This window comes from Carassius auratus, chromosome 32, assembly GCF_003368295.1.
Source record: "Carassius auratus strain Wakin chromosome 32, ASM336829v1, whole genome shotgun sequence".
Classification (NCBI taxonomy): domain Eukaryota; kingdom Metazoa; phylum Chordata; class Actinopteri; order Cypriniformes; family Cyprinidae; genus Carassius; species Carassius auratus.
Window position 1 is genome coordinate 27,163,762 of NC_039274.1, and position 9,300 is coordinate 27,173,061.

Genomic DNA, 9,300 nt, shown 5'->3' on the forward strand with positions numbered 1-9,300 from the left:
TTTAAACCTAAAATCCTTAATTTCCCCAACATCAATTTAGGTTCAAATACACTTTATGTAAGAGGGAACATTTTTATGTTTTGCAACTGATCAGTTTTTCTGTTAAGGTTTACATTTTTATCATGTTTTTGCCTTCACTAGTTCCTGTAGTTACATATTTTTTTCCCAGATATATCCAGTTTCACATTTTACATGAGCTCCTATGTACTGCATCAAATAATTATTATAGAAGAACTGGAAAATGTTTTTTAAACATCGGATCACACTACTGAAACTGCTCCGAAGCAGATGATCGGGAATCAAACAGATGTTACTTCGCATGAGTTGATTTGATTTATTCAGATACTAAAAAGAAGTTGCTCTGCTGAACAAATGCAATAAAGCAGAATAAAAAGAAATGAATCACTTCATTTCCACATGCACTGACAGTTTTCAGTTCTTAGTCATTAACATGCTAACCCTGATTTTCCAGATTTTTAGGGTTCGGATATGCATAAAAATTTAAATCTGTTCAAATGTATCCAAGTGTTATTATAGTTAAGTCTAAGACTAGTGTGATATCTTAAAAAAAGAAAAAGAAGTCACACACCAGAGCAGATATTGATCAGTCTTGTCAGGTGAGTGTCACGGCCACCCAGATTTCGTTTCCAGAAGGTACACTTGCAACAGGTTAGCATTGACACACCTCCAGATAACCAGCTATAAATACAGCTGCACCCAACACAGAAATTACAAGAGAGCTTCTTCCAACGGATCAACTCTTCACTTCACCAGAAATTACAAGAGAGCTTCTTCCAACGGATCATCTCTTGACTTCTTCTCTTCACCATGGGGAACTGTGCTGCCTGCTGCCGAGGATTCTGGTGCAGGGCCAAAAACCCTGACGTCCGGATCAGTCTGCCTGCGGTCTGCTTCATGTGGCAGATCGCTATGATCATCTTGTTTGGAGTGTTTGTGCGCTATGATGAAGAGTCGGACGCACACTGGTCTGAGCACAAGCGTGCAAACAACATCACGAGTGACATCGAGAACGACTTCTACTACAGATACCCAAGTGAGTTTTGCACGGATTGATACTTAAAACAATGCATTTATTATTTAATCTTATTTTATAGCAACACTTGTTAATCAGCACAATAATTATATTTTGCTGAGCTTAAAAGTTAGGAAGGTTGTGTTATATATTCATCCATTAACCTTCTCAACCCTCTTTGTCGTTGCCCTGTCAGGCTTTCAGGATGTGCATGTGATGATCTTCGTTGGTTTTGGCTTTCTCATGACCTTCCTGAAGCGTTACAGCTTTGGCGGGGTCGGTTTTAACTTTCTCATCGCTGCCTTCGGTCTGCAGTGGGCTCTTCTCATGCAGGGCTGGTTCCACTTTCTGGATCCGGTTGATGGCTATATCAAGATTGGAGTTGAGAAGTAAGTTTTGCACCTCACAACCTTATTTATGGTCTTTGGGTCCACTTGCACATGAAGTAAAGCTGGTTTTCATGTGTGCCGCATAGTGTCATCATATGCAAGTTTAACTCAACACACTGCAAATTAGATTTTCCTGAGCAGTGCATCAAATGATGATGACTTATGTGATACAGCTGATGTAAAAAACGAAGACCAAAAATTAACCACCATCTTTTTTTCTTCAGTATCATCAATGCCGACTTCTGTGTGGCTGGATGTCTCATTGCTTACGGAGCTCTGCTGGGAAAAGTCAGTCCAGTGCAGCTGATGGTCTTGACGTTATTTGGCATCACACTGTTTGCAGTCGAGGAATACATCATTCTTCATGTTCTCCATGTGAGAAGCAGTGTTATGTTACCATTATTTATTTTATACTCTTTTATATGGTTTATTAATAATTTCAATATTTTTATTGTAATGTTAGTTGTACTGTCTGTTAACTTAGATTGAGTAAAGTTAACAGAACTCAAAGCATTTGAACATTTTTAAAAATGTACAGAAATATTAAATTCCCTTCAAATTTTACATTTTCTATTTTTTTTTTATTTCATTTTGTATTTTTCTGTACTAAACAAGCTAATTTAAATTAATTATCTATTTTTTATGTGCTTTTTTTTCAATTAAGAACAATGGTTTTAAAAGGTTTAATTTTAGTTTCAGTTAAGTTCTTTATTTTATTTATTTATTAGTTATTTGTTTTATTTCCATTTAGTAATTTTGGTGGTTCAACTAAAAATAAAATAACATTTTTAAATGTTCCCTTGATAACAATATAAATTAGCTTTTTAACTTAATGCATTTATTTTCCAGCTTTATTTCAATGAACAAATATGTTCAAAAACATTTTTAGGTTCAATTGATAATGACACTGGTGAATATCCATTATCCCCAGGTCCTGAATATCTCTACAAAAAATAAAGAAATTCTAACAAACAGTTTTGACCTTTCACAGGTTCGGGACGCTGGCGGATCCATGGTCATCCACACTTTCGGAGGATATTACGGTCTGACGATATCATGGATTCTCTATCGACCGAAACTAGACAAGCGTCTGAATGGATCTGTCTACCAATCGGATGTCTTTGCTATGATTGGTAAGTTATGACTTCTTATACATTCCATAAGATCTTACCACAAAAAGATCCAGTGCTTTAGCTGAAGATGTTCGTTTTTTACAGGGACTCTCTTCCTCTGGATGTTCTGGCCCAGTTTCAACTCTGCCATCTCAGATCATGGAGATGGACAACACCGGGCGGCCATAAACACCTACCTCGCACTGGCTTCTTCAGTCCTGACGACATTTGCCATATCAAGCCTTTCAGCCAAGAGGGGAAAACTGGACATGGTAAATTACAGCACTTCATTATGTCACAATTACATCAGCACCAGCAACAAACTAAACTAAAACCATCAACAAAAAAAGTTACCTTTTTTCTTTAAAATCTTATTTTACTTCAGCATTCAACACTTTCATTTTCATTTACTTTAACTTGAAGTACTAAAATGAATGTAAACATTCATAAAGGCATTAAAAAAACTAATAAATATGAAAAGAAAAATTACCAAAACTTTAAGTAAAAGGAAAACAGAAAATATGAAAACAAAACCTTAAAACATTCAGTTTAAAAGACTAATAAGAACTAGTATCTCTGATACTGAAATTGAAAGCATTGCATCTGCTTTGTGAATCTTAGGTGCATATCCAGAATGCAACTCTGGCTGGGGGGGTCGCCATGGGATCAGCGGCCGAGTTTATGATCACACCCTACGGTTCTCTCATCGTGGGCTTCTGCTGCGGGATAATCTCCACATTTGGCTACCTGGTGATCAGTGTGAGTAGAAGAGCAAGTGCATTTGAGCATCATATGCCATGTGAGAGCACATTAAATGATATAGTTTTTTTGTTTTCTCATGCAGCCCTTCATGGAGAAGTATTTGAAGATTCAAGACACATGCGGAGTCCATAACCTGCATGCCATGCCCGGTGTCCTCGGGGCAGTCGTGGGGGCCATCACAGCGGCCGCTGCCAGTGAGAGCGTCTACGGACATGAAGGGTGTGTGTGAATCCAAATTCTTACAATAGATTGCAACTCATTTACATTTTAAATCATACAAATTTGCTTTAATTGTAAAAGTGAAGTCAGGTTTATTTAAACAGGACTTGATACAATACAGATTGTTTCAAGGCAGCTTCATGTTAACAGAGGAAAAAACAGTGAGCCCCCCTGATACATGGATTATTAAATCTAGTAGGGGGGAAATCGCTGAAATTTTAAATATTAAAAAGTAAAGCTTTTGAGATCAAAATATAGAATTCTGGAAGGAAAATCATCTCATTATTGCAACAGAAAAAATAAAACAGCTCTGGTGTCATTAACTGTTCAGATCAGCTGAGATTCAGTTGAGTTGAGTAACAGCATCGATGCTGCACAGTTAAAATCATTATCCAGCTCAATTCAGTTCACATTTTGCTCTCTCTCAACCCAGAGCAAGCTAAACCAGTAATATCACTGAACTGTGTTTCAGAATATTAAAAAGTGTGACTAAATACAAATTACCTTTTTCTCAACAGGTTGGTAAACACCTTCAATTTTAAAGGGAAGTATGCTGAAAGGACCCCTGCCACACAAGGAGGCTTCCAGGCAGCCGGTCTTTGTGTTGCTCTTGCTTTTGGTATCGTAGGTGGAGCCATAGTAGGTGAGCAGCCAAAAGATTTCTTTTTTAATTGACACCTTTTGATACCGCTTTAGTGTCAGTGGTCTATAACAACCCTCATATATGCATATGCAGGTTTAATCTTGAGACTTCCGTTCTGGGGAGACCCATCCGATGATAACTGCTTTGATGATGAGGTGTACTGGGAGGTGAGTTCGATTTCGTTTGTATTTACTTGTTTCACAGCTAGGTGGCACTGTGGTGGCACTATAGAACTCGAATTAGAACGTTATGTTAACATGTGACAACTAGCCCTGGTTTCTTTTATACTGTGTGAACTCTTTCGGTCTGGATTCTTTTTAATGATTAAAAATCTCCATTCCAGGTGCCTGAAGACGAGGAGAGCATCCCTCCCATTCTTGAGTACAACAGTCACATGGTCGGCAAAAATACAGACAGGATGTAAGTAGCATATATATGCTAAAAGAGAGACTGTACTATCTAATACTCTATAGGAATATTTATATATAGAAATTTAGTTTTCCCTTCCATTTTATTTAGTTAAAATTCCTAATTTTAGAAGTAGATTAAACATTTCAATGACTTGGTATATTTATAGTGAAATGCATTTTTTTGCATTTATTTTAAATGAATGGTTTCAAACGTCTCATTCATTCATACACCCTTTCACCGTTCAGGTCTAACTTCACTGTGGAACAGAGCTAATGCAAGAAATAAGGACTTCGTTATGGCAAAAGATGAACATGTTCACATCATATTGGGACCAAAAAAAAAAAAAAAAAACACAAAAAATGATGTTCAGACCAAGTCTGTGCTGTTCCTGTAATACCTTTGAGAGGTATAGACCTGCCTTATATAGAGCAGAGGCCCAGAAGGGTCAGCTATTAGTTCAATTTCATTTCTTTGTGCTCTAGAATACTCAAATTAAGTTAATAAGCTTATGCATTTATAATTTCTAAAGGGAAAGCTTGTACCGTATATCATTTTTTTAATCCAAATGTACAGCTAATTCTAGGATTAAACTGTATTAAGTTTCAATCATTCTGGAAACAAGAGAAACAGTAATTATTGTACTCTTGTCATGTTTGCTCCTGTGTTAAAGAACAGACTTTAGACTATTACAATTTCGATTTTATGAATGCGAGTTATTTATCTAGTTATTTTCAAGTGTCCGGTTATGTGATATATGTGTAGACTGTGATATTTCATTATGTGAAGGAGTACATGAGGACTTTTGAGAGGTCAGTGACCTCCGCTTGTTTTTAGACCATGTAGAATAATAATATTCTTCAGTATTTTAAATATAATGTTAAACATAATAGGCAATTTACAATCTTTCTGCTCAGTGACTTTACATTGGTGCCCAAAAACTGTGTTCTTTTCTAAATGTGAATGTTTAAATGATTAAAATTTTATGAATAATTGCTGTACTTTATACGGCGGTCTAATGTTTAAACATTTAAAAATGTTTCTCTTTTTTATGCTCTAATTGTTGCTTTCATTGTCTCAAGTATATTGTAAGACAAATCTGCAGCTTACATTTCTGTCAAATATCAAATCACTTTTATTTGAACTGGCAAATACAATGTATGTTGTATTTTATGTACCTGTATATTTATGAAAAAAATAAAAAAATAAAACATATATAGAAAAACATATAAAAGACATGCATTTAAAATATTTAATTATTTTGAAAAAAAAAATATTCAATTCATACATTTGTTGTGTTTTTTTGTAGGATCAAACAACAGATTTCATGAAAAAAAAAAAGCTTTTGGGCTTGTTCTAATAGAATACTGTGTAATAGTGAAAGTAAACCAACTTTGTGATTAACTATTAGCTAGAGACTGTCAAAATCCCAGCAAACACTCTTTAATTGAGCTGCTGGTCATCTGTTAGTGTGAGTTTGGTCACCCTCAGGCCAGACTCCTCTATTCAAATGGAAATAGACTCCTTGTGGAGGGTCAAATGGGGTCAATTAGGTCATTTCCTGATCAATCACCGTGACATTTAATGAACTTCAAATACACACTGCTTTTGTGAATGAGCACAGCAAGACTCCGATGATGGATTTGAGAGATTTCATGTATTTACGAATGACTTTAGTTTGTGTCTGATTTCATGTTCTTGAACTGAATAGGTGTGCGGTTAATAATACTGTGTCTGTAATCACACCTGACAAAAGCAGTGCTGTTTCATTTTACAGCCAGTAAGACAAGATTACTTTTACTATAATTGCACTTTACTTAATGTATATTAAGCACAATATGTACATTTTCTCTATGTATAAAATAAGTTGCAGACCTGTACTAAAAGAAAATGGTTTGGGATTTACTCAGAAATTTAAAAAATAACTACAAATAAATGTGTCATTTTACAAAGAAATATGACATTTTTAAGCAGAAAGACTGAAATAATATTTTCTTGTAAAATGTGCTTCAATAATCTTTCTTTTATTTGCAACTTTTCCAAAATGTGCAGTATATTACTGAGCTCCGTCTGTCCCATAATTCATTGTGTTTCATTACTAGTGTGAGAAATGAATAAGTCACAGTCTCATTCTTGGCTCAATATTTGCTCTGACTGCAAACCCCCCCACCCCTCTCTCTCTCTCTCTCTCTCTCTCTCTCTCTCTCTCTTTCTCTCTCTCTCTCCCTATATATATATATATATATATATATATATATTTATTTATTTATATATAAACACCTGCATTTATTCTAAATCCGTTAATTTATTCTTAATTCTTAGTCCACCTGTTACGTTATTATTATTATTATTATTATTATTTTGCCTTTTTTTAAGTTTGACATTGATTGTGGATTCTATGTTTATTTTTCCATTTGTAGTATTAATAAAGTGCCATGTAATATTGTAGGTAAAAAAAAATTCTGTATGCATAAAATACAAAGAAGACCTTCTACATTTGCCAAAATGTGCTGTATAATACAGAGCACACTGTATCCCACAATGCAATGTGCTTGGCCTTTCATTTCCAAGGTGACAACTGATTGAGCAGAACATATGAAAATCATATGTAATATTACTTTTTTTGCGTGTTTTTTTTTGTTAATTAGTCATTAATTTCCCATCTACACTCTTAAAAAAAGGTCTGCACTCTAAAAAAAAGATTAAATTAAAGCAAGGGGATAAAAATAAAGATAAGAGAACCATAATAGGTCCATTCCAGGCTCATCAAAGCTCCTAAAAGGACCATTTTTGTGTGATAAAAAGCTTTCATGGTTGTTACAGGTTCTTCATGGAACCATCAATGCCAGCCTTTATTTTTAAGAGTGTATGTTCTGCAGTGGCAAGTCAAAAAGAAATTTACGTCAGGGCAGGTATGCAACAGCCCACTCAGGTTTTGGGGATTATGATGTATAAACAAGATGGACAGCAGTGAAGCACGCCGGCATGTCTACTGATTCCTAGCGGCTTTCCCATGGGGATGAGGAAAGGGGGAGCGGGGCCCCAGGAGTTAAAGATCTACCGCCGCATCGAGCTGAGCGGCTGAAAGCAGGAGGGCCAGGGTCAAATCTCCTCTCCTCTCTAATCAAACAAGTCTGCAGGGGACGGGGGTGTGGGGGCCGGGCTCTGAGGAAAGGAGGGTGGCGTTGCTGTAACAGAGATGTTCTTGTTAATCCCCTGTGTGAAGGGGAGCGGGCCGGCAGGCGGGCAGGTGGGCTGACCCAGCCTTAGTTTACTCTGAAAAGAACTGCCAGCGGAGTTAGAGCGCCCAGAGATCCACACTTGGATCACATAGCTCAGAGACTGTGTGTGGAACCACTTGGCCTGCCATTGTCCTACGTGGCCAGTCTTGTCTGAAAAGCCGTAGAAAGCCTGTAATCAGATTAAAGATTGCCAGGATGAAGGGGGCTAGTTTTCCTTTCTTTTTTTTTTTTAAAGGGAATGGGGAGGGAGATTGCAGCCCCTCTAATCAGTACCTGACATTGAAAAGCAGGAGAGGAGCTAAATAACTCGGCAGGGAGTGTGGGTACAAGGGCCTCATGGACAAATTGGCCTGTTGTTGCTTGAGTATAATGGTGGGCAGTGAGTGGTGGGGCTGGAGGAAAGGTGGTGTCTCACATTCAGTGGTCTTTCCCATCCTGAACTGATAATTATATCACTCTTTAAGGGCTGATTGACACTGGCTGATTGGTACATCTGTGCCGATATAACCTTTTTACCCAGAATCTGTCACTGAATCCTTCTTTAGGTGGTTGGGGAAAAAACACTTCATTTTGGTTGGGTCACAGTGCTGAAGATCCTGTCTGAGGGCTAAATAGTTTGATATTACAAAAACTGGGTTGGGCTTTCTGGGATAGTAATCAGATAGATCAGGTCATACTTAGAAGGGAGAGGCTATTATGTGAGTATAGGAGAGCATAAGTCTAAGTGGACGTCCATGACATGTGGAGTCCCACAAGGCTCAATTCTCGCACCGCTCTTGTTTAGCCTGTATATGCTCCCATTTAGTCAAATAATGAGAAAGAACCAAATTGCCTATAATACCCAGATTTACCTAGCCTTGTCTCCAAATGACTACCGCCCCATTGACTCCCTCTGCAAATGCATTGATGAAATTAACAGTTGGATGTGCCAGAACACTTTTCAGCTAAACAAGGAAAAAACTGAAGTCATTGCATTTGGAAACAAAAAAAAAAAGAAGTCTCAGGGTAAATGCATACCTTGACTCTAGGGACTAACAACTAAATATCAAGTCAGGAAACTTGGTGTGATTCTGGAGACAGACCTTAGTTTCAGTAGACACGTCAAAGCAGTAACTAAATCAGCATACCATCATCTAAAAAACTTTGCAAGAATTAGATGTTTTGTTTCCAGTCAAGAATTGTAGAAACTTGTTCATGCATTTATCACCAGCAGGGCGGACTACTGTAATGGTCATCTCACCGACCTTCACAAGCAAACCATTAGACAGCTGCAGCTCATCCAGAATTCTGCTGCCAGGATTCTGAATAGAACCGGAAGATCTGAGCATATCACCCCATTTCTCAGGTCCTTACACTGGCTTCCGGTTACATTTAGGATTGATTTTAAAGTACTTTTACTTGTTTAAAAATCACTCAATGGCCTAGGACCAAAATATATAGCAGATATGTTCACTGAATATAAACTTAACAGACCCTCAGATCATTAGGATCG

General features: G+C 37.0%; 1 protein-coding gene across 1 annotated transcript; it reads left to right on the plus strand.

Moving 5' to 3' along the window:
• Nucleotides 1-739: 739 nt before the first annotated feature.
• LOC113051980 (ammonium transporter Rh type C-like) lies at nt 740-4,929 on the plus strand. The gene is made up of 11 exons (XM_026216190.1): nt 740-1,054; nt 1,230-1,422; nt 1,647-1,797; nt 2,414-2,555; nt 2,640-2,806; nt 3,156-3,293; nt 3,379-3,515; nt 4,034-4,158; nt 4,252-4,325; nt 4,502-4,578; nt 4,815-4,929. Exons 1-11 carry the CDS (start codon nt 829-831, stop codon nt 4,840-4,842), a joined length of 1,458 nt encoding a protein of 485 aa, XP_026071975.1. The 5' UTR covers nt 740-828; the 3' UTR covers nt 4,843-4,929.
• The last annotated feature ends 4,371 nt before the right edge of the window (nt 4,930-9,300 follow it).

Bases quoted from the DNA above. Each gene is read 5' to 3' on its own strand.
- LOC113051980 (XM_026216190.1), top strand. From the start codon at position 829: ATGGGGAACTGTGCTGCCTGCTGCCGAGGATTCTGGTGCAGGGCCAAA. The intron at 1,423-1,646 runs GTAAGTTTTGCA...TTTTTTCTTCAG, and splicing joins ATCAAGATTGGAGTTGAGAA to TATCATCAATGCCGACTTCT. The intron at 2,807-3,155 runs GTAAATTACAGC...TGTGAATCTTAG, and splicing joins AGAGGGGAAAACTGGACATG to GTGCATATCCAGAATGCAAC.